Source organism: Macadamia integrifolia, unplaced genomic scaffold (assembly GCF_013358625.1).
Source record: "Macadamia integrifolia cultivar HAES 741 unplaced genomic scaffold, SCU_Mint_v3 scaffold1194, whole genome shotgun sequence".
Classification (NCBI taxonomy): Eukaryota; Viridiplantae; Streptophyta; class Magnoliopsida; order Proteales; family Proteaceae; genus Macadamia; species Macadamia integrifolia.
Genome location: NW_024868116.1, coordinates 38,637 through 63,916, shown reverse-complemented (window position 1 = coordinate 63,916; position 25,280 = coordinate 38,637). Strand labels below are relative to the sequence as shown.

The following is a 25,280-nucleotide window of genomic DNA, read 5'->3' as shown; positions in this document are numbered from 1 at the left end:
GAGCCAACCGGTGTTTAAGGTCACCCGTGCCATCATAGCCCATAAGGAACCCGTTATAATTTCCTCCGGCTCGGTTCCTGCATGGTTAAATCGGTTCGACCGCGAAATCTGACCGGGTTTAAGAAGCAGGGTATTACACCTAACTCCCAACACCCATTGTCTCTCTTGCCCGACCCATCAGGTCCAACCCCACTATACCTCTTTGTTGGGTTAGCTCACCCATCTTCTCTCCTACGTGACAAAAATCATTCCTTTGGAACTAACTCTTCAGGCCTTTGTCTACCCTGCAACTCCAAACCCCTCTCCCTCTTTAGACTCATCCTCGTGCCCGACAACCTCTATCCCCCCCCTCTTAGGGAATATCGTTGTCAACACACCCACACCCCTACCCTCCTCTACCCAACTTTAACGAGTCGTTGATGCACACTCCCTTGTTCTCTCTAATGACTTTATGTGGTATCTAGAATACTAAAAGTCTTAACAACTCCTTTAAACAATCTAATTTTTGCTCCCGTATTAAGTCCCTCTATATCATATATTTTTTCTTCTCTGCTAAAACCTCAATGTCAAATTTTGCTGCCTCATTAAAACAATAATAATAGAGCCAAATGCCCACCGTGTTGCCATAGCCATTGCGCCCCTTGTCCTTCTTCTTCAATTACACCCATCACCACCAATGGTCGTATTTGGTGTTTTGGGATTCCACCATCCTCCCACCTATAGCTCCTTAATTCCTCAATTTCAAAATCTCTAAACGCTAAGGAAGCCACACCTTTTTTTATTCACAAAGCATCTATACCTCCAACTGTTCTTTGGAGAGATATTCCCTCTGGGCAAACATGCGTCATTTGACCTCCCAAGTGGATCCCCTCCCCTAGTTGATGCTTTTAATAGTTGCGTTGAAGATATTGGGGGTGAATGATTTAAGATGGTCTGGCCTGAAATTCTTTTGGCATGATAGGAGAATTGGATCTTTCAGGATTGGTCGTAAGCTTCATAGAGTTTTTGGTGAATGCAGCCGAGTTGAGCTCCTTTCAATCCTCTTGTGTAATTCAACCCTCCAGGTTTATCAGACCATAGCCCCATCCCTACTTTCTTTATCATTGTCTCTAGAGCTTAGGCAAAACCTATTCCTCATTATCTTTCCCTGAGCCCCTTATCTCCCATGCCCAAAAGCTCTAGAATGTTAAATGTGCTTTCAAATCATGGAACTCCACCACCTTTGGTAATATCTCTTCTTATTACTAATTGCAAAGCCACTTTGTATAGTATTTGGATTCACCTCACTTTGATGTCCACAATGCACTTTTGACTCGAGACGAAAAATCTATTCTCCAATCTTCTTTCCCTTATGGCCCAAAAGGAAAGTTTCCTTAGAAAAAAAAAAATCCTGCATTAAGTGGTTGGATCTTGGGGTTGAATTCTATTTACTTTGATAGATCCTTGAAAGTCAGGACCAATATCAATTCTATTGTATCCCTTTACTCTCCTCAAGGTCCACCTCTAAAAAGTGTGTGAGATTAAATCTGCTGCTATGGATTTTTTGTTTAACTCTTTAGGCGCTTATCTCCCCTCCCCCTCTCCCATTATGGATGGTCTCCTCAGCTAAGTCACCCTCTCCTCCCATTACTTCCCTAAGCTTCATCAATTCTGAGTCTACAATTCTCTAGGTTGTCCTCTCTCATAAGGTTAACCGAGCTCTTGGTCTTTATACCTTCAGTATGGGTTTCTTTTTTTCTTTTTGGGATATTATCAAAGTGGACCTTATCAAAGCCCTTCATAGCTTCTACTTTAACCCTAGTTAGATAAAAGGAATCAACCGTACATTCCTCTGCCTCATTCCCAATAAAGAATGAGCCTCTTTCACGTTTGACTTCCGTCCTATTGCCCTCTGTAACCTACTCTATAAATTCATTGTTAAAGTTTTATCTAATTGGCTAAATTGGTTGTTGATTCCCTGGTTCGGCAAAAACCAATAAGCATTTTATCTTGTTGTATTTATGACGAAAATCTCATCTATTATGAGATTCTGAAAGGCTTTGATATGAAAACCATTATGTCATTAGTCTGTCCTCAGTCATTGGACAATTTAATTGAGTAATAAATACTTTATGGAAAAATATTGTTGCATGGTCTAATGCAACATATGCTTAGTCACAACCCCGTGTATTGCTGCAAGGCCACGCATTTAAAATGATGAAGATTTTATCACAATTTTTATCATGAGTGTGGTTTCAATTTTCATTTGTTTCAAGTTGGACATGACATCAGAGTTTTGATTTATTGATCTCTATCTCATGAGGAATGGAAAAAGGTTTATGTGGGATGGTGAAGTCAGTTTATACCATGGTTTTAAAACTTGAATCAGATCGATCGGTATTGATTGGATTGGATTAGTATTGGTCACGATCCCGATCCACGATTGATACATGGCCTTGTTAATGGATTGTGCTTTTGAATCTCCCGATCCGATACTGTGAAAAATATTATTCTCTGTTCTTCTATTAGTCTGAATCCTATCAAGATTCTTCTGCTTTTAGCCTCCTATGTTGAACGTGATACCAGCTCCTGCTATGAAAAATAGAGCTTCTTTCATTGTTGCAATTCCCACTAAAGTATTTTTTGTAGTAAACATAGGGTTTTCCATTTGTTCTTTGTTATAAATAAGTACCCGATGTTGAGAAACAAGACTGAAATGATTGAGATGTATTCATTAGCTGGTGCAAGACGAACTATTGAAGAAGTCCGACACCAATTGTTGAAGCCAATGAACCAAACAGGTTGAGTCATATCATAAATACATATTCTCCTTAAGGTCTGAAACGCACCCTACAAAAGTACAATTGGGGATATGTGGGTTTACCTCCAAGACCAAATAACCATTTATCATAATCCGATTATACACAACCTTTTGGTTCCTTTGGGAGGGTAAGGCTAGGCCCAATAGTTCAGAAATACAAAAACAAACAATAATGGAGAAGACAAGAAAACAAAAGAAAAATCATTTTTTGTAGTAGGGATTATCTCTTTTTACATAGGTGAAGAAGGGACACCTCCAACAGGTGTTCCCAAAAGCATGTTTCCTCCATAAGACATGTATGTTGACCATTCATACATGCTTTATTGGTCACTTAGTTGCTTGATTAGGAAAAAACAAATCTCTCCAACACACACTTTTATAAAACAGAATAATATTTTGAACATTTAATTTATAAAATGATTAAAAAAATCCAACATTCTTTATTCTTAGTCTCGCAATAACAATCTACACTAATTTTGAGTATACTTGGAGTTACTTGGGATGATTATGTTGGGGTTTACGGTATACAACACTTAGTAGCAAAGTGCTACACTGATTTGGCATGGGAATCTCAATTTTTTGAGTCATCTTTAACCTTTATCCCAAAATCAAGACTGAAACATTTCCCCACTATTTCTTTCATAGAATGTATGATTTTCACTATGTTTTTTTAAGACATTTAATTCAAATCAATTAAGCCTTGGGTCAAATAGTCTTCCCTTCAGCGCTCATTTTCTTCCTTTTTTATTTTTTTTACTTTTTATTCTCATTTCTATCTCGTCAACTTTTAGAAATATAAATGTTGGATTGGGCCTTTGGAGCATATAATTAGCTAACGATGCAGCTTATAGATCCAATATTCATATATTTATTATCATTATATGCATTAATTTTGGCATCATTGTGGTGAGTGGAGTCCGTTATTTTTATGCTACAACTTCTTGGCTATTTGCTTATGCTATCTCCATAATTCCTAGTTAATTTTAACATTTCAATTATTTTTGTTTATTTGTTTTTCCCTTAAATTTGTGTATATTCAGTGATAACGGAATGGGCCCTAGGCTTACCCTTTTTCATAAAATATGGTAATGCATGGCAAGCATATTTGAGTATACAATGCTTAGCAACAAATATCTAAACTTATTTGGCACGTGAATCTCAATTTTGTTGTCATTTACAACATTTATTCCCATATTCAACATTAAAACGTTTTCCCTCTCTTTTTATCACATAAAGTATGATTTTTTGAGCTATTGGTAGTTCATTTTCTCAATCATAAATCTTGCTTTGAGATTGCATCTTCTCAATCAGATCTATGATACTATTTTTCATCTTCTCGTTATTGTTACTATTGTTTTACTGTCAATAAAACTCATTTGAAAGTCTATGAAGTTTAATAAGAAATACCTCATCCGAAACCAATTTCGAGGCATGTGATTAATATAAAATTTCGCATAAATGGGGTGTCAATGGTTAGTTTTAGCTGATTAATGTAAAGTTCTTAAGTTTTGTGTAGTCTATATTTTGTTCAATAATTTGATTCTTTTTGAATTTTTATTATTATTGATTTAATTTCTATTATGTTCCATCTTTTTGAATCATTATTATTAATTTAATTTTCATTTTGTTCTATCTTTTAATTATTTTTATATATAAAACTGCTACTTTATTTTGTTTGCATGTTATTTAGATATTATTAGATCAAAATAGATGACAAACATAGATCGGAGCAATTTAAGATGGGCTTTTAGAGTAAAAATAAGTAGAAAAAAAAGTAAAGTGTAACTTTTGCAGAAAAATAGTTTATAGGGGAATTACCAGATTCAAGCAACACCTTGCCCATCGAACAGATGATGTGGTTCCATGCTCCTATATTCCAATCCAGGTGATGCAGTAGTTTCAGAAGCATCTGGTTGCAAGAAAAGTTGCATGTATAGCCAAACATAAACAACGAGGCTTGAGCAAATGGTTACCAGGCTGGGTCCGTTAATAGGTTCCCAAAGTATGAGCATCTGACTCTTAAAGGTAGACACTTTTACATGCAAACATATAAAAGAGGCGACTAGATGGAATATGACATGAGTGATAGCAAAGTCAATTTTGAGGCCGATGAGTTAAGATGGAGATCCATTTCCATTAATGAAGCAGGGTCGTCCTAGTGTATAAGTGGAGGAGGTATTAGGGTCATGTCAATGCAGCAGTCAACTTAGTTAGGGAGAGGGCACCATTCGAATGGGTTGAGGAGCAGCCCAACTTGATGAGGGAGGGGATTGTAGATCGTATTATCTAACCCAATAATTTCAATCTATCATCAGTCACATAGACAATGATTGATTAATATACTAAGTGGAAAAATAAGAACTCGATGTTAATAAAGTATGGTATGGCATTTTGCAAGGTTATGGCTTTCAATGGGTTGGCATTTCATACTACTAAGGGACCACAAATTCATGTACCGTTGGATGTAGCAATAGAGGAGGGTAGATTCAAGGTCCCATCTATATATCATATTCGACATATTTTTTATTTATTTTTTTGATAGGAAATATGAAACATTTCATATTAATAGGTACCATAATTACAACCATTGGCTCTATTTATATTTACATTGTGGATATTTTCAATCTTATTTGTAGCTATTGCTACAAAGTACGAAACCAATTCTGATTTGGGTTTTAGTTTGCAGTTTACTTTCTGCATGTTTTTTTATACAAGGACAAAAAAGCAGATGCCACTGATATAAGCAAAAAAACATTATCCAGTTCAAAAGTTAAACTCTTTATGGTTTTTGAATTCGTCTAAATCTCCTTCACATTCCACCCTATCCTCTGTGCCTGCTCTGCTCCTCTCCAAATAGGAGAGCCCTAGTGCCTCCTTCAATAGTGTCTCTTGTCATTAGATAATTGGTCATTAGAAGTTGTTTTGCATTTTTATAGGAAATCCCAACTGCCAACCTGTTAACTTGGAAATTTGATTTGTAATAACAACATAAATTAAAATAGGATTCATTATATTGCAGTTTTTCGTGGGACTCAGACTATGATAGATTTGGGTTGATGGGATTGGAATAAGCGACCCACTTAGGTTTCTCCCTTTTTCATGTTTCCGGTCCTTGGTAAAGGCTTCCCAATTCAGGGCAGGCTCAAGGATTTTGTGTGGATTAGGAACCTCCTTTTGATACTAACCCAATTCATGTTGTTCAATAAGAAATAATAGATTATGAAAAACACATAAAAGAAATGGTTCAAATCATGTTTATGAATTATGTGAAAGAAATATATAATTATTTGCTGAAAGGATGATGCTCTGAGAGCTGTAGTATTAAGGCCCAATGGGCACGCTGCTCATATGTGTTTAGTAAAGTCGCATAATAGGAAGATGCACCAAATAGTTTCAGATTTAGAGTTGCATAGGGCACAAGTCTGCTCCACTGGGATCCATTTCCCTAAAACATCCATTGTTGGCAGTCTTCCATGGATTACTTGCCAAGAGAAAAATCTTAAATTTTGGATGTATTTGGGTTTTCCAAAAGAAGCGCCACCAGTGTGAGCAAGGTGACAAGCATATACACCTATTGGATAATCCAATGACATTAGTATTAACGTTGTTTATAAAACGGGCAGCCAACTTAGAGGTTAGTTTCCCTGTTGATGAAAATTTGTACCTCCAATGGTCATATTCGACACATTTAAATACTGCTTAAGGTGAAAGAGTTTGAAGTCTACATTAAATCCCTCCGACCAAATTGGGTGAGGAAGAGGGTTACCATTATGTGTGATGGGTGGATTGGACCATTTAAGAAGGCACTCATCAACTTTATGGTGTATTCCAATGAGAATACCATATTTCATAAGTCCATCGATGCCTCCATATACCGGAAGATGAGTGACTTGTTACTCGCGTAGATGATATCGATTGTTTAATATATTAAAGTGGATCATATAGTCGACATAGTCATGGAGAACGAGGCGTCAAACAATTCTGCAAGACAACAACACAAAATTGTTTTAGGTGGCTTCTTTTATTTTCATTAAGAAGTTTAACTATTGGTTGATGTCCATTTTAATTTCTTGAGTTTTGCTTTGGCATTAAATTCAACAGTTTTGTTGGAGTTCATATATTTAGTATAGTTTCCTGAATTTCTTGAGATAAATGATTCACTTTTCCTTTTATGATTTTGTCTTCTTTCATTATTAATTTCCACCATATGATTATTTGATTTCATTGATATAGAATGAAAATGCATCCCCCAATTTACATATTAAAGAAAGGAATCTTGTTGAACAGTATGAGATTTTTTCTTTATGAATGTTATGTCTTGAAAATGTTGGTTCGAGAACTACTTAATGGTTGTTTTGCTAAAACCCTTTTTGCTTATTTATTGGCTCTAAGGTTCAGAATAACATTATAGATGTGGATCCCACTCACTCCAGCAGCAACGTACTTTCACATGATAATTTTCACTATAAGAGTGGAAAGAGAAAAACCATACATGCCCTTTAGCTTAGACAGAAATATAGCCACTTTCAAGTTTCCCCACACTTCCAACAGTTGACAGGAACAAACATGAATTATCTCCTTCAATCTCAAGGGAAACTCCAATTATCAGCAACTAGGAATTATATCTAAATTTTTATTGTTCCTATATTTATAATGCAAGTGTATGATTGACATGTAAGGTTATATAAAAGTGAAATTTTAGACTAGACATGACCCTGCTTTAAAGTGTCTTGGTAACAAAGATTATTCCTAGGGCAAAAAGAAAACACTTCATTTCAAGATTTATTTATTTATTTTGATAAGCAGAACTTCTTTCAAATAAAAAGGAAAACAAAATAAGGTTAAGATACAAAATAACCAAAACTAGGGAAAAGAAAGACGTGTTACACAAGGTTTTGAACACAACATGGCTCACAAACCAAATAATGAAATATGGTCCTATTGTACATGTCATTGAAGACCAGTCGGGGTAGGGAATGGGCAAAGCTAATAACCCTAGAAAAAGAGCTATAAGCCTAATTAATAGAGCACAAAGATACAATTAAATTATCCTTCACGCAAGATAGAGCCATCATGGAAATTGGAGTGACGGGCTTGACGGAGTGGAGCAGCACATAAGCTTCATGCAAATAATAAACCCCATTTTTTTTTATGATGCATGCTAGACAAACAACCAGTTCCTTGGTAACCCATGCCACACCAGATAAACAACTGGCACATCAGTAGGAAGATAGGGAGTGTCACAGTTTGCATGTGGCCTAATGTATGACTACCAATGAGGGACATTGCATTAATTCCCAATATGGTTCTTTCTCAATGAGGTGCAAGGCCGACAAGCTTTTTCTAGTGAGGGGTTTTGCATCGAATCTTGTGCCTCGATTATGAGTATCTATATCAGAGTCGATGACGGAAAAGAGATAAATGGAGATGACACTTGACTCTTCACACTTGAAAACGAAAGCAAAACAGAACTAGAAGAGTCTTTGCATACTGACCAACAGACCAAGGAGAACCAGAACCTCGAGAAACCAACAATGAACTTGTCCAAACAAACTTCATCTTCATAACTGACCAAGTCCATTACTTTGCCATCAACATCTCCATCTTTGTCTAACACAACAGTGTTGTCGGCCCCATCTTGGGACCTCACCAAGTGTAGGAGTTGGAACTTGGCCCGACATCCCATAACACTGACGTAGCAACAGAGGCCCTTGGAGCAGCCGAGGTCAGGAAAAACAATAGCAAAGGCAACATAACCTTAGTGACCGAACATGTGACCCTGGTCATTTGCACCCATCTTCTCAAGGTGCTTGGTGAAGTTTTCATGGATACCATGAGCAAAATTAGGGCTTTGTTGCTCAAAGTTGACTAGGACCTTGCACTTGTCAGCATTAAAACCCACATTGTCAGAAAAAATCCGATTGTATGGGAAGTATCATGGACAATCTTCTCATATTCTATTATGGCCTTGGTAGTGGTCTCCCCAAATGCCATGACCACGTTGGTCTTGGTACATGTCTCGGATGCCACTTTACTTTCGGGGTCCTATTCGAGGTAGGCACCGACTATGGCATAAGAGATAAAATCGCACTTGTCAGGGAGATCCTCATTCACAAATTCAAATGTAAATAGGAAGGTATCCATGCTTCAAGCTGAACGAGAAACATATGCAACCAGATGGAGAGGGTGGGCTGCAGTAGATAGGGGTTGTAGAGGGACATAATGGTGTGTACACTAGAAAGGGGAGGGGTGATGGCGGTTGAAGAGGAAGCAGGAGTTGCAGGTAAAGAAGGGGGGATGGTAGAAGGAGAGGGGGTGGGGCTAGGCGAGATGTGGAGGCAAGGATGGGAGGGCAGGGTTGGGTCTTGAGTAGCGCTCAAGTTGCGTCGTCGTCCTTGGTGGCTTCATCACCATCGCCAACTAGACTACAACTCATGACAAAGATTCACATGGGGTAAAAGGACATGCACAAAGGCAAAAAAACCTAATAAACATTTCTTTCTTGGATACTTCAAAGAAAGAAAAGACAACATAAGGTATCACGTGATGGCCAGCAACAAGCCAACGATGGAAATCATTATCAACAACCAACATTATTAGAAATTAATCAAACATCATGGTGATGAGCATTCTCCCTGCACTTCACATCGTCCATCGACTCCAATCCCTTTTTCCTGAAATTAAAACCCATAACCTCAATGTCATCAAAGAGTGAAGCTATCTTATGACTACTAATGTATTATCGAACACATAAAGGGGGAAGAAGAGAAAATCGGAGAACACAACAACATCAAAGACATTTTAAGTGTCTTTTTACTTAAGTAATTGAGTATTTTTGGTCAATATAACAATTCAAATAAATAAATAACGAAATAATTAATTTTGTTGTCTAATATGTGTTATTTTTGCTTATTATTTGATTTTTTTTTCTTTTGAAAATTTTAATAAAATTTTGGACCGATCCAGATAGATCAAGGAGCCCTTTCCATGAAAACCTTTTTTTTTCTTTTGTTGGGATTTTACACCAATCTAGGGCTAGATTGACCAATCCGAATTGATATCGGCCTTGATCGATTCCAAGTTTTAGAACCTTTGTTCAGACAATGAACTTTTGTTTTTGTATATATGGAATAACGAGGTGGAGTTAAGAGTTTGGCTTAGGTGCATTTGTATCAAATTGGTTGAGGAAGGACAATCCTCAATTAATGTTACGGTTAAGATAGTTTATGGAATATGAATTCTCCTATACGGATACGAGCACGTATTAGATAAGGATTTTTGAACAGAAAAGAATATGACAAAACAAAAGCTCGACAAAGGCTGATGTGGCAATACCAACAAAGGTTGATGTTGAAGGATCCGAATTGAAATTACAATGGTACTGGTGCAGGGCCATGCGACCGTCCATCATTTTCTCGTCCCATTATACATTCTCTCGGTCTCTCGACTCTCTCCCCAGTCCCCACAGTCCAAGAAATTGGTAGCAGATAGTCAAATAGGCCGATCCGACGACATTTTGCCGATTCTAGGTCTCGTTGAAGGCCAATCCTCGCCGATTCAGATATCTTGAACCGTGCTTATCCTTAAATCTTATCGAAAAGTAGAAGGCTGCTTTTGGTAATGTTTCAGAAAAACACATTTCTGGAGTTTTTTTTGTTTAAATAAAGCGTTTGGTGCATTTATGGTGTGTTTCGTTTTTTCTGAAACAAAAAGTGAATTAAAAAAATAGTAGAAACGAGAATTAGCGGAATGACAAAAAGTAGTTCCATCGTTCTAGTTTCATAAGAAAAAAAAATGATATTTTAACACTGAACTGAAATTTTTATTTTTTGATACAAAACGCCGTTTCTAGAACAAAAACATTCCAAACGCAGCCGAAGTCAATGGAAGACCCGAACTCCCGATTCGAAGTTGTTCCTGACTTCTTGTGATGCATCGTTGGTCGTTACCGGTTTAACTATCAATTTTCAGATAGGTAATAAAATTCCAGGGATGGCTCCGGGTGGACCGGTTCAAGAGGCTGATCGGGAGCCCGAGCCGAACGGCGGCGACTCAGTTCCCGACATGTGGCCGTAGGCCCGTAGCACAGTAAAAGACAACTAAGCTTTGTAAGGCGACCGCTCCGTCTTCTGTCCGCTGTCCTCTGTACACTCGCCAGTCTTCCATCTTTTTCACTCATTTCTTTCTCCATAACGTTTCCATCTTTGATTTTTTACCTCTCAAAATCCTAACCCTAACTCAAATTCATCACCATTTTGCGATTTCTCGTTGCCCTTGCAAATCTTGACGAAGTGAAATGGAGTTGCAGACAAATTTCAATCTCTTCGGGAAACGTCCTATTTTGAAGTGTAAGACTCCTGCAATCAGATGGTACAAGGAATGGTAACGCTTCCATCTGGTTCCCGAGTAATCTTCTATTCTTCTTATATTTTATTGCTTTTTTTTTTTTTCTTCCCTCACCCTTCACTTTTAGCGTTGCATGATTAATCGTGATTGAGATATTGGCTTTTTTACTTTGCTGGTATCATTCTTCATTCTTTTCGTGGTCGTCGAGTTTAAACTATGGAATTCTTTGTGATAAGGTAGAGAAGATCATTATTACTATCTTGGTTTCGTTGTCTGTTTACTGAATTGATTGTGGTTGGATGGGGCCTACGGTTTTCTTGAGGATTGGTGCCCGTGGGGGAGTATCTAGGAACATTTGTGATAATTCTTGGAGTTTTTTGTTTCTCATTTTGATGGCATGATTTTGAGGATATTGTTAGGTCGAAAATTAAGAAAATTCATTCTCAGTTTGCTTGTTTGCTTGTTTCCTGTTTTTTGTTTTTTAGTCGTACATTATTTTTATTATGCATCTTAGTTCAAATTTTCATGGTATAATCTTGCTGAATTCAAGTTTTGATGGTATAATCTTGCTGACTTCGTAGTTTTATGTTTCAGGGTGCCTCAGGATGTCGTTTCTACTGGTGGGAAGTGCTTCCTTTTGAAATGGGTTTCTGGTAAGTCTCCTGCTTTTGATTCATTTGTGAGAGTTATTTGGTTTTCACATGCATTAAGCTTTGGGCCCGTTTGATAACGTTTCAAGAAATGCGTTTCTGTCATTTCTATAACGGCAGAAACGGAACAAAAGGCGTTTGATAAAACTGTTTCATTTCACTTGTTTTCAGAAATAGAAATTAAAATTTCTACCTATTTATGGTTCAAAAAACGACCCAGGAGAAAAGTAGTCATTTCTGAAAACGACTCGTGGCCATTCTTTTCGCTGGTTACCATCGACTTCCAGAAACATGACTATCAAACACCTTCAATTTTGTTTCTGTTTTTAGAAAAAAAAATTTATGTTTCTGCCGTTTTTGTTTCAAGAACGGCAGAAACGTTATCAAACGGCCCTTTGTGTAGGTTCATTAGAATTGAACTAATTTTTCTGTAAAATTTCATTCAATCAATTCAAGTAAAGTTTTCTCTCTCTGGAAAAGGTCTGCATATAGCTATTGTTTAAGTAGGTTTTCCACCCTTCACATATCCTAGTATGGCTTCAGTAAAGGACTACATAAAGCTGTCTTCTATGTCTTCCACCCTATGCTTATTTTGTTATTATTTCTTCATTGCCTTCCTATGGTTGGTAGGTTGGCTATATAGTGATAATGTTCCTGAAATTCATTATGTGATAGGGAAAGGAGGTTGCAGACTCTGCCCTCTCAGCTTACACTAGCAAACTTAAACTTGGGTCAACACCAAAAGTAACATTTTGGGTGTTTTTATTTTAAATGAAGCTAATTCATGGATTATGTTGGAAATGTCAAAAATAGGCCGTACACAAAAAACCAGAAAAGAAGAAGAAGAAGCAGAAGAAGAAGAAAATCCATTTCCACCATGCCAGGAAAAAGTTATTGGTTTCTTTGAAATTTCCCAAGTTTCGATCGAAATAGGGTCGAAACCCTAGATTTAGAACCTTGGCTTGTATTACTGATAGAAGTTGGTGAGCTCAATGACAAAGTCTTGGATAACGAACATGTGAGGAAGGGAATCATGGTGGAGGGCTTGGTGGTGTTAGTTTCGACGGAATTGAGGCACGTCACCATGTTGCTGCCGTCTATGTTGATGGTGCATGAGCCGCAAATGCCTTCCTTGCAAGACCTCCTGTAGAAGCTGGAGGAGTCCTCCAACTTTATCTTTTGTAGTGCATCGAAAACCATGGTTCCACAAGTGGTGAGATTAACCAAGTAGGATCGAAGAAGGTAGGGCTGGTTGTGGGGATGTTGGGGGTTCCATCAATAGATCTTGAACTCTTTCTTCAACACCTGCGTGGGCCTCAACCATAGTTTTTAAGGCGCTGATGCGGTCTAGAGATGGTAAGGCAGTTCTCCGCCTTATGTGAAGTGGCGCCTTATGGGTTTTTTTTTTTTTTTTTTAAACACATTTTAAAATTACTTGATGAAGATTCCAAATATAGATTTTTTATTGGTAGGTGTATGGTTTTGTTAACACTTGAGATGTATGGGATCAACTTTACTCCATCAAAAATAACCAAAACAAACAAAACAAAAACACGATTCACAAACAGGGTTTGGATTTTGTCAAGGGTTTTAAGAAAGGGCTTTGAGAAGGAATCAAGGAACAAGGAAGAACCATTGATCCAGGCCACCATTTTGCTCCGGCAGCGGTGAGCTTCATTCTTCTTTGACGGGAGTAGAAATATAGTGGATTACCTTAGGACTTAGGCTCTCATTTTGGCATCATAGAGGTAAGTATAATAAATACTTGTATTTTTTATGTCTTCTTTTCATTGTATTTATAATTTTGTTTCATAATTATGTATTTATATTATATGTTAATATGTTATGATAATTAATGATTAATGATTGATGATTGATGATTGATGAAGATGAACTTAGTTTATTCACTTTATTGATTTGTTTTCTTGATGAATATCTTACATTGGTATGAGTATGAACATTTAATATTTATTTAACATATGAGTAATAGGATTCAACTAGGATTTGAGCCAAATAGATTGGTTTTATAAAAAAATTACATAGAAACGTTTTAGTGTATAAGGCGACGCTTTATGCCCATTTTATCGCTAAGGCACTCTGAAAGACCCTCAAACGGCTCCGTCGCCTTACCACCTTAAAAATTATGGCCTCAACTGCTGCTTCTGCATGCTCTTGTGATATATGGCGGCCCTTGAAGATGGGGAAGTTTTCAGTTTTCCTTGGCTTAACCCACCTAGGTAGAGCTGTTGGATTGAAACCCCCGAAACCACCACTCATGTTTATAAAGAGATGGAGAGATGGATGGAGCTATAGGGATGGAGAAAAAGATAGGGGAAAGAACCAAAGCACACAAAACAAATTAGCAGAGAGAGAAGGGGGAGATAGGTCTATGGATAAATAAAGGAAAGAGGAGTGATTTTGGGGGTTTGAATTTATTTGTTAACTTTGTGAATAAAATAGCAGAGAACAGGTCAGAAATGCTGCACTGCCATAATTTTTATAATCTGATAGAAAGCTTGGTTGATCAACTTTCCCATGAGATCAAAATTGTGAAAACAAGACACAACTAGAGTAACTTACACCAGGTTATGGCTGATCCATAATGAGTTCTAGGAGATACTTTTTATTGATTAATAATGAAACTGATTTGCATTTGTTTTAGAAGAAATATGTTATTTCGATTTTAGAAAATTCAGATTCGTTAATTTTCTGAGTTAATGGTGAGAGACCTTTATTGGCAAAGTGATGGAGGGGGCTTGGCTGGAGAAGCGATAACAGGGAAAGGGGAGGGGTGAAGGACTGAGGATGGGGAGCACAGAGCAGCAGAGACTCTCTTCGTCTCTCCTTCTCTGAGTTACTCTGGATTCTGAAATTTGGGATGAAAGATTTTAATTCTTTTACCAGGAACAAACCAGTTGTTATCAGTTTATTCAGTCTCCTTGTTGGCTTAATGAATATTAAGTTTTTGTCAGTTTGAAACCAACAGTTAAAAACTAAACTAAGCCGATACTTCATTACTCAAAACCGAAAGTGAACTGATTTTCGGTCCAATTCGGTTTAAACGGTCAGTTTCAGTTCAAGTTTAGAATTGACACACTTAACTACATCTGATAGGCCCTACTCTTAGCTTCACCGAGCGCCTTATTGACACTGAGGCCTATATCTGCCAAGTTCTTAGTGGACAACTTAAGCAAGCAAGTTCTTTTTATTCCATGTTTTCAAATTCTGTAACCACATGCTGATACATCTGCTTTTAGCCCACTGGTCAGCAATCTATATTCCCCCCCCCCTCCGAACAATGAACATTGGATGATGCTCATGCTATTATGGTAGTGGAGTCTACCTCAACTATAATGTCTGCAAAACTTCCTCTGTCGGCAATCTAGATGTTGTACCCGGAATCTTAGCTCCTCCAATGTATTCTTTTCTTTTAAATCATTATTATTCTGGAAAGATAAATATACTCCAGTTGAAGCATACATGCAAAGAATATGTGTTTGTCAGGGGGATTAAAAAAGTAATATTTTCTTAAAATAAAGTGAATCCTGAGTTGTGATGAGTTGGAGAAGTTCATTCAACTGAGAAGAAAAAAGAAAAAGGTTTGGGGTTGTCAAACTAAAGTTCCTGATCTTTGCATCTGAGAATAATTGAAAAAAGTGCAAAAATTTGATAATGTGTGAAGAGAGTTGGTAAAATATCATCAGTAGTTTCTTGGTACAGGGTGGTGTACTATTTAAGGGTGAGTGACAAAAATGTCTAGGAATGGGTATCAGTTCTGACTGAAACTTGATGTTGAATTCTTTTACATCTTCAGGAATTGGTGCAGCAACGAAATTGGGTTGGATTTTGGACTGAGGAGTGAATCTCATGCTTCATACAAACAGAGCTTTCAATATATAACAAAGTATAAAGAAAATGGGCATTCTTTTGTCAGAAATGCTGCACTGCCATAATTTTTATAATCTGATAGAAAGCTTGGTTGATCAACTTTCCCATGAGATCAAAATTGTGAAAACAAGACACAACTAGAGTAACTTACACCAGGTTATGGCTGATCCATAATGAGTTCTAGGAGATACTTTTTATTGATTAATAATGAAACTGATTTGCATTTGTTTTAGAAGAAATATGTTATTTCGATTTTAGAAAATTCAGATTCGTTAATTTTCTGAGTGAGTGAGTGAGTGAGTGAGTTGTGTGTGTGTGTGTGTGTGGGGGGGGGGGAGGGGATGGTTAATAAGAAAAGTAGAAATAAAAGGATAGAGGCACAATCACGCATGAGGCTGTCTTCAACCTAGACAACCTCATGCAGCCAAAAACCAGGGGAAAGGGTTTGGATCTCGAAGAACTCCCTTATGAAGCCATGGTGAAAACCCAAATTGCAAATAACAACAACATCCAAAACCTTAGCCCAACTTAATGGGGTCGGCAAAACCCAACTAGCAAATGAAACCTATTTAACTAGGAAACAAACTTTAATAAGGTAATGAAGAACAACTGGGAAACCAAATATTTTACATATCTAAACTTAGAATATTACATATTTCCTAAAGAAAATATCTAATTATCCGACTAGACTAAAAACCCAGTTTTGGACCTAGTTCTCGGTCTGGGTTCCCAAACAGGTTTGGGCTGACCCATGACAGCGCTACTGCATCATTGGGAGTGGCAATGCAAAAGCAATTATGAGGTAAAACCCTGGATTGTATCATAAGCCTTATCCCATATGCTTTGGGGTGATGGTTGTCTGAACACTGGCTACTAGTCTATGTATCCACCTTCCTATATCTCTTTCTTTGGGATTGGCCGTGCAAAAACAATTATGAGGTACCTGATAGCTTCTGAACATTCTCCTACGTAATGTCTTGATTCAGCATTAGGAACTAAACTTTCTCCCGCAATTCTATATTTACTAGTGTGCATATTATTGTTCTAGTTTGTGTTCTTTGCTGGTTTCCATGAGCATTTCCTTCCTTATGATGCATTTTATGAAATGGATCTGCTATCCCTTTTTCATTCTAGTTATTCAAACATACAAGCTTGGTCTATTTATTCTACAGATATGCTTTAAGAGGATGACAGGCAAGAAATCTAGTAAGCTTTGAGTGGTTGTTTTGTGATTGTGGTTCGATGCCTCACCTGATATTTTTATTATTTTCTGTTTAGACGACACATTGAAGGCCTTGAAAGAGAAGTCTAAAGAGCCTGAGGCTGAAGAACCAGAACCAGAACCAGAACCAGAGCCTACTACAGAAGTTCTTTTCCTTTGCAGCTATGAAGGCTGTGGAAAAACTTTTATTGATGCTGGAGCATTGAAGAAACATTCTCACATTCATGGGGAAAGACAATATGTTTGTCACTATGAAGGATGTGGAAGGGTAATGAACGTTTTTCATTATATGCTTTTCAGAATAGTATTCATAACTTGGTTATAAAATGAAGGAGATAATATTACTCGTAAAATTATAATAAATAGATTCTCTCTTGCATTTCAAGAGCCAGTGGAGATATGGGGCTTATTATGGTTTCAGGTAGGGGTATTGATTACATGAATTTTAGTATTGGTTTGACTGAAACAGATGTAGAATGGAAAAGATGGATAACTTGAAGAGTGAAAACAAATTAACTTGTGGCGATGGGATGATTTATTAGTGGGGGGTTGGAGGTTCAGACCTTGGTGTTACCATATGGAGAAGTTTTAACTTATGCTATATGGGATTTCTGGGCGGAATTTTTAAATGGGTAGCAATGTTAGGTTATGGTTTATCATTATTACTACGAGGGATGGTCCAGTTTTTGGTAGATGGTCATTTGGTTGGGTTCTCTCTTCTCTTTGTCGGGAGCTCCTTGGTGAACTGTTTGGCAAGGGTGCAGCATCCGGACTGTCCAGGTTGCCTCTTTTGAATTTTTATACAATCTTTGTTTACCTAAGTAATAGGATTGGTGAAGCTTCTTATCTTTGAAGCAAGGTATGTAATCTTAGTAGACTAAGGTTTGGTCATTCATTAATGCAATACATTGTGTATGCATGGAAACACTACATGGTGAGATTACTAGTTAATATTACTTAAAAATTATGAACAGTTCAAAAGAAATATTAATTCATTAGATCACCACAAATAAATCATCTCTAGGTGCTATCAACATAAACAAGTGAAATGCATATGTTATGTGTGACAATGCAGCCAAAAAGCAAGCAAGAGAGGGGGTGATGCAGAATCGAGGCTGAACCGGGTTGACCTTTCTGGCAATCTTGGCCAAGATGAACTGGGTCCGGTTTGATTTTTGGGTTCAGTAGGATATTTCAGGATTTTATTTAATTTTGGGGAAATCTATGTAATCTTTTTATTTTGGTAGATATTAGGCTAAGTAGGAATTTCCAATTTGAGTTTATTTTGTTTTTAATTTTATTAGCTTAGATCTTAGGAAGTATATTAGGAGATTTTTGTTTGGTTTCAGTTTTTAGGTTTTACTTAGGAAGCTTTAATTTGATTTTCTTATAAATAGGCTTGTAACCCAAGAAATTGGGTAGGTTTTGAGAATGAATTTAATGCGAGTTGTTTATGGTGCCTGGTAGGTACGATAGCTGCAAGGTCGTGTGACCTCCTTCCCCCCGGTGCAATTCTCTTTCTTCTCTCCCTTTTTCCTCTATTCTCGTTTCCCTCTGTTCTGGGTGACAATATCAGATTAAAAGGTGAGCTTTGCTGAAGTCATTGGGCTTGAAGGTATCCTCTACCTTAGGCGATTCAATCTCCCTGACCCAGATCCAAAAAGCCTCTTATATCTTGAGTCTGCAATCAAGTTTCAGACCTGCAACTACAACCGGATCTGAGAATATCACTAGGTTCAGTTTGAGAGTTTAAATATCCCTTATTTGCTTACTAATTGTGATGATTATTGTGAATCAAAAGATCCTCGTGCTGCGATCCTCCACCAGAAATTTCAGACTGATCTGAGGCCCCACCAGTGAGTTCTCTCTCACAAAAGCCCTGCTGGTTCCACCGCCTGTAACCTCTTCCCAAGGTTGAAGATGGCCCATGTTCTTCTCCTTATTTTAATTAATTAATGCCTTTGCCCCACCATTCAGATTGCCCTTTATTTCTTTAATATTTACACCTTGCCATTGAGTTTTGTCTATTCCAAGATCACCCCTCTCCCACCATACGTGCTTGATTGTTTCTTAATTGGGTTGAATTCCATTATTTACGAGTTTTCCATTCTTGTTGGAAGTTTGCCTTAATTATGAATCTGCCATTGATTGTTGTAATTGAACTATTGACCATCTAAATGGGTCCATAAGCGATCCGAGTCCGGTTCTTTTTAACCCGGATCCATATCAGGGGGAGGGAAAACTGCTTCTGTTTTCCAAGTGCTTCTTGTATATTAACAATAGGATATAGATCATACCTGTATGTCTCACCAATTAACTAATAGAAATATGTTTTCATGTTCAAAGTATCACACAATTCCTTTGGTTCGATCATCCAATTTGCTCCAACAGGGACTTGATAGACCCAAGTCTTCTATTATTCAGATTTATTGAAAAATCTGAAAATTGTATATAAGTCCACCCTCTCCATGGACCTTTGCCTCTATTGTACTAATTCTGATTTTCAAAGTTTACAATGATTTGACAAACCTAAGGATCTGTTACCATTTTCTGATTCTTTCATTGATAGCCGTTTGAGAGTTGTATTGGGTTTCTGGTTTGAAGAAGGAAACCCTAGTTCATAGAAGAAGAAGAAGAACTAGTGTTTCGTATTGGTTTTGACAAAGAGTGATGAGTGTGTATCATACCTGACTTGATTTGCTATTTCTTATGTTTTCTCTTCTGCGGCTACTTGTGTGGATGTTGATTCTTCATGTGATGACCTGCTGATGTCCTGCTGCATATATTTTCTCTCCTGCTATGGCCTGCGGTTGACATTATTGATGCTGCCTTTTCCTTACAGTGCCCTGCAGTTTGACAATTGGGTGGGTCCATAGTGAGCCCAAACAAAGTTGTTGAACCCAGGATTGCAAGGATTATTTATAGAATTGGCATTGGTCTGTATATGTGTACTTTTATGCTTTGGTGGGCTCGGATCGCATCAGTTTGGGATGTACAATTTTTGGAATATCGGCACTTGCATGGAGTGATGTATACTGTTGCTATTATTGGAGGTTATTTAATGTACTATCTGATATTTTATTTGCTACTGTAAGGGGGAGATTGGAGATTGTTTTATTGGGATTTATTTGCGGCTACTCTTAGTTTTTGGGATATAGAGTGATGGAATATTCTTTTGTTGCATACTTTGTATTATTTGTCTTTGTGTAATGCTATACGTGAGGGGGAGATTGGTGATTCTTATCTGCGCGGCACGAGATTATTATCTGCTCAACTCAAGTCATCAATTAAAGATTAACTATTAATTATTTGTTCATGTCATCTGTTCGTGTCCTCAACAAAAAATTTATCTATGAAGATGATATTCAGCAACAATGCAGTTTATCTGGTTTACAAGAACCTTATGTTGTCTGGTCCACAGCAACCCTATGCTCTCTGCCGCAATTTTATCTGGGACCTCTTTTGGGTCTCAGGGATGAGTCTGATATTTGCTAATCAGATCTCCAATTATGTGGTCTTTAGTGATCACATTATTGTTTTCCCTGTTGTTGGAGTGCCTTATTTGAGAAGGGCTTTTGTTGCTGCACTTTTATTTGTCTTCTTTGTGAAGATGACTACTTACTTTCTGCTTTCCTTGGGAAGAGCTTTTGATATTGATGTTGCTGCTATGATATTTTGATTGCGGTTGATTTTCACTACTGCTTCTTTTTGCTAGTTGCTATTTGGACTTATTCTCCAGGAGATTTTTATCTACTATTGCTGTTGATGATTGATGTGCTTGAGAAGATATTGTTGCTAAATTTATGATGATTGATTGAAGTTCTCTCTGTGTTCACTGGCTTCTATGATTGCTATAAGACTGATGTTGCCTTTTAATATATATTCTTCTAGCTTGTCAAGGGCTTCAGCTTGGATATGAATCACGAGTTGTGTTTTTATACCAACATTATATAGTTGTTTTATTTCTTTCCAAGTTAGATTAGATCCTTAGTTTCTTAAATTAGAGTTAGAGTAGTATTTCTTTTTTCTTAATTCTACAAGGACTATGATTGTAATTGCTTGGTTTTGTTTATTATAAATAATACAATGAGGGGGACCTGTCAAGCTATCGGCTGTTAGCCTCTTTGGCAGCCCCTTCTCTTCTTCTTCCTTAATCTCTTTCTCTCGTCTCTCCTCTCTTTCTCTCTTTCTCTCTTGCAGATACTATTTACAGATCCATACCATGTGACAAAACCAAGGATCTGTAACCTGTAACAAGCCAGCAGCAATCAAAGCACTGTCTTCAAAATCGACTTTAGCAAAAAATTAGCAGAACCAGCAGATTAAACAAGGGGTATGAGTTTGATCACTCCCTGGATGATAGTAGTCATAGAGCACAAGTCGATGCCGATAAACAAGTAAATAAATCTTCTGTCTTCAACTGAGCACCAACAACAGCAATCAAACGGTTGACCCTAGTTCGATTTTTCTTGTTCAATCAACACTGTTCCTGTAGCCTTTGACAGGAATGAGGAAACCTAGTTTGGGGGCAAAATGATCTTCAGCCGTAGCAGCAAACTGATACAAAAAATTGAAGCAGTAACAGATCGAAGACCAGGTAAAGCTATCATCATCAAATCAGCAGATCATCTTCATAATCGCAGGTATGTTTTTCATACCCATAAATATTTATTGAAACTCATAGAAACCTTGGTTCTTATTTTTCTATGAACTAGGGTTACACCAGTAACATGAGAACTTGGAGTGACTCTCAAAATTACTGGTTACAGCTCTGATACCATGTGCCAAACCCAAGGATCTGTAACCAGTAACTGCAGAAGAGAAAGAGAGGAGAGAAGAGCGAAAGAGATTAAGAGAGAAGAAGAGAAGGGACTGCTAGAGAGACTAACAGTTGATAGCTTGGCAGCCCCCCTCATTGCATTATTTATAATAAACCAAGCAATTATAACCATAGTCCTTGTAGAAATAAAAAATAGAAATCCTAGTCTAACTTTAATTTAGGAACTAAGGATCTAGTTTTACTAGGAAAGCAAACGACCTAGTCTAACTTGGAAAAGAAATAAAACAACTATATCACGTTGGGACGAACCCCCAACTCGTGACTGATATCTTAACAATCATCAAATGTCACAAATTGATCTAGCCATCCTTTACTCATTTAAGATTCTATAAAGACTGTTGATTTGTCTCTATCAAATTCATGTCTCCTCTTCGGACGAAATTTCCAGTTTCACCAGAAATAGCCATAAATTTGAAATCTTAACATTTTAAATACAAAACCTTAAGTTGTAAACCTTAAAGCACGAACCTGAAACCTTAAATTATGAACCCTAACCTTGAACAATTAAATCTTGAAGCTTGGGATGGGTGAATGCCAACAAGAACTGCCGCTGTGACTCATGGATCGTCACAATGGAAAGATTACTGGACCTGTGAAGATCCTCTGAAACAGTGCACCCCATTTTTTAATCTATATAAATTAGTAACCCAACATTTTTTGTAGGAAAAAAACAAGAATATTATTAGAAGTAAGCACAACAGATTCCACATTGGTAATAACTCACAAAACATAACATAAGAACAAGGCTGCATGTACAGATCCTCTAATGTTAGTTGATTTCTGTTGGAATATGTGTCCACGATAGGGGGAGTGTCCCCATCATGGCATGGCTATCTTATTACCTTTCCTAGTTAGATTAGATCTCTAGTTTCCTAAATTAGAGTTAGACTAGGATTGTATTTCCTATTCCACCTATGATTGTACTTGGATCTATTTATTATAAATATACGATGGAGGGAGACTGTTGAATATATCGGCTGCTCCTCTCTCTTCCTCTTTCTCACCTCTCTTATCTCAAGTTATTGGTTACGGATCTTTGGTTTTCTACATGGTGTCACAGCCATGAGGAAGAAGAAAAAGAATTTTTTTTTTTTTAAATTGATTTTTCCCTTTTATTTCTTCTTCTTATGAAGGTTTCTTGTTCTTGTTTTTCCTTTCGTTGCTGGTTGTCTTCATAGATGGTTCATGAAGGTACCTCCCACCTGGGTAGATTTGCCATCACCCGAGTTTTCACTGATTTTCTGATTTCTGGTTGTATTGGTTTCTGTCTCAATATCTTGCTGGGATCGATTCTAAACGAGTAAATTGGCTCATAATTTTCTGGTTCTCTCCATCGTTGTTTTCTGTTCTGATGGTTGGTTGAGTCTGTTACTGTGATTGAAGATCTGATACTGCTGCTATTTTGTGGGTTGCTGATGGCGTGATATCGTTGTCGTCTGATTTGACTCTGTTGGTTCGATCTTCTCGACTTGATGGGTCATCTGCTGGTCACTGCTTGCTGGCTGCTGGTTGTGTCGATTACAGCAGTGTTGGGCATGCAATCATGCTATTTTCTTCTGGTTTTATGAGTAGTTTGCTGGTATCGATTTACAGTTGCTACCACTGATGTTCTGCTATTGTTCCCCTTTCAATCTGCTGATTAGCTTCTTGTTGATGTTGTTTGCTGCCATGATTCTGAAACGGTGAAACTGACATCATCGAGTATCATAGAAAGGGATGCGAAAATATTGCCGCTGCTGATCGGCGTTTTCTGCTAATCCCTATTGGTGACCGACTTGGCTTCAGACTTGTGAGATCACCGCCCCACCTTGTGGTTACTGGTTTCAGAGATTATCTCGGTATTCCGATTGCTGGTTTTTCTCGTGCTAACAATTTGCTCATGATTAATCCTTATCTTTTCAGCCTCTATTTTGCCCATACTTTTATCTTTAATCACTTTATACCCTGTAGTTATTTTCCCTTCCAAGTTTGCCTTTATTTAATGTCCCTTTATCTTACCAATGGCCTCTTGAAAAATTCTAATTATTTACCAGATTGCCAGTCAGCCAAGCCACTCCCCATTGAGTACCTGATATATTTACCAAACTGCCATCCATTCCCTTTTATCTACCCAAGCGACCCTTGAACACTATGATTGTTTATCAGTTTGCCATTAATTCATTGTACATGGAGATATAATTTTTTTTGGGAAGGTCGTTGGGTTTCAACTTGGGCTTGTATAGTTTATTACAATATTCCCATTGGTTCTTAAATTAGAGTTATTTGATATTTGGATGGCCCCGTAATAGTGATCCCATTTCAATTTTGGAATCTGATCCGTATCTAACATTGAGATTAATTACAAGAGTGCCGTTCCTGTTTGCAATTTCAATTTATTTACCATCCTGCCACTGTCTCAAAGACTTCAACCTATTTACGGTACTACCACTCCCTTGTAAGATTGAGGGATTTACAAATTTGCCATTTAATCTTGGACATTTTGGTTGATTACGAATCTGCCATTGCCCCTTGTTTGCCTATTATGAACTTAGATGAGTCTATACCAAACCCAATTGGGTATTTTGACCTAGGTTCCGCATCAATTGGGGATTGCATTAAGTAATTACAGAATTGCCATCGGGCATATACCTGTGTCATATTATTGCTTTGGTGGGGCCGAAATCACATCTTTGGGATTGACAGTGTTATTGGCATATGTCGGTGCTTGGAGATTGTTCCGGTTTACAGCTGTGAGGGGTGGTAGAAATTATTTTATGCTCTTAGTTAAGAGTTTATTTGGGATGCTGATTATTAGAATTATTTGTTCATGTTTAATGCTACACGTGGGGGAGATTGGAAAGTTTTACCTCCTCTACATAATTCATCAATTGGAGATTTTTTGTCAGTGAAGATTATTTATCAGCTCGTGTCTTCAGTTGCGATTTTAGCTTTTGAAGGGCAACATTAATGAAGTGATATCTTAAGATGAGATGATCTCTTAAGGATCTAAGTTGTTGCCTTTCATCTTTACCTCTTTTGAAGGATGATATGGTGTGTTTTGAAGATTGACTGTCCACCTGGTGCGATTGAATTGATTCCTTTCTTTGAAGATGGAGTTCTTCCCTTATATTGAAGATTGTGTCTTCTTCTATTGGAAATCAAGTTCCACAATTATAGGAGAGCATCTGCCATTGTAACCTGTCTGCTGCTATGGTATTTTGGATTGCGGTTGATGATATCTACTATTTTTGTGATTTTTGGTTCTTCCTTTTGGATATTGAGTCTTCCTCAGACATTGAAGATCAAGTATCCTCCTCTTGAAGTTCAAATATTGCACATGTTGATGATTATCTACCGTCCATTTTGTTCATTGCTGATGGTTCAACACGACATTTTTTATCTATTGATGGTGGTGTACTTGATTGATATCGTTGCTGGCTTTTATGGTGGTTGATTGAAGTTTCCACTATTCTCATTGGAGTTTACAACTACTATTCAAGATTGATGTTACATTTGTTTTTCAATTCTCATGGGTCCAAGCTGGAGCTTTCTTTT

General features: G+C 37.3%; 1 protein-coding gene across 2 annotated transcripts in view; it reads left to right on the top strand.

Moving 5' to 3' along the window:
• The first annotated feature begins 10,916 nt into the window (after positions 1 to 10,916).
• Positions 10,917 to 25,280, top strand: part of LOC122063106 (zinc finger transcription factor YY1-like) — a 28,713-nt gene continuing 14,349 nt past the window's right edge. The window contains exons 1-3 of one of the 2 annotated variants that reach the window (XR_006135200.1): positions 10,917 to 11,182; positions 11,741 to 11,799; positions 16,963 to 17,174. Coding sequence is in view for 1 of the 2 variants with exons in the window: in XM_042626781.1 (XP_042482715.1) it covers positions 11,097 to 11,182; positions 11,741 to 11,799; positions 16,963 to 17,174 (357 nt within the window). In the remaining variant the exon portion in view is untranslated. The remainder of the gene's footprint in view (positions 11,183 to 11,740; positions 11,800 to 16,962; positions 17,175 to 25,280) is intronic. The other variant, XM_042626781.1, reaches the window with a different exon arrangement.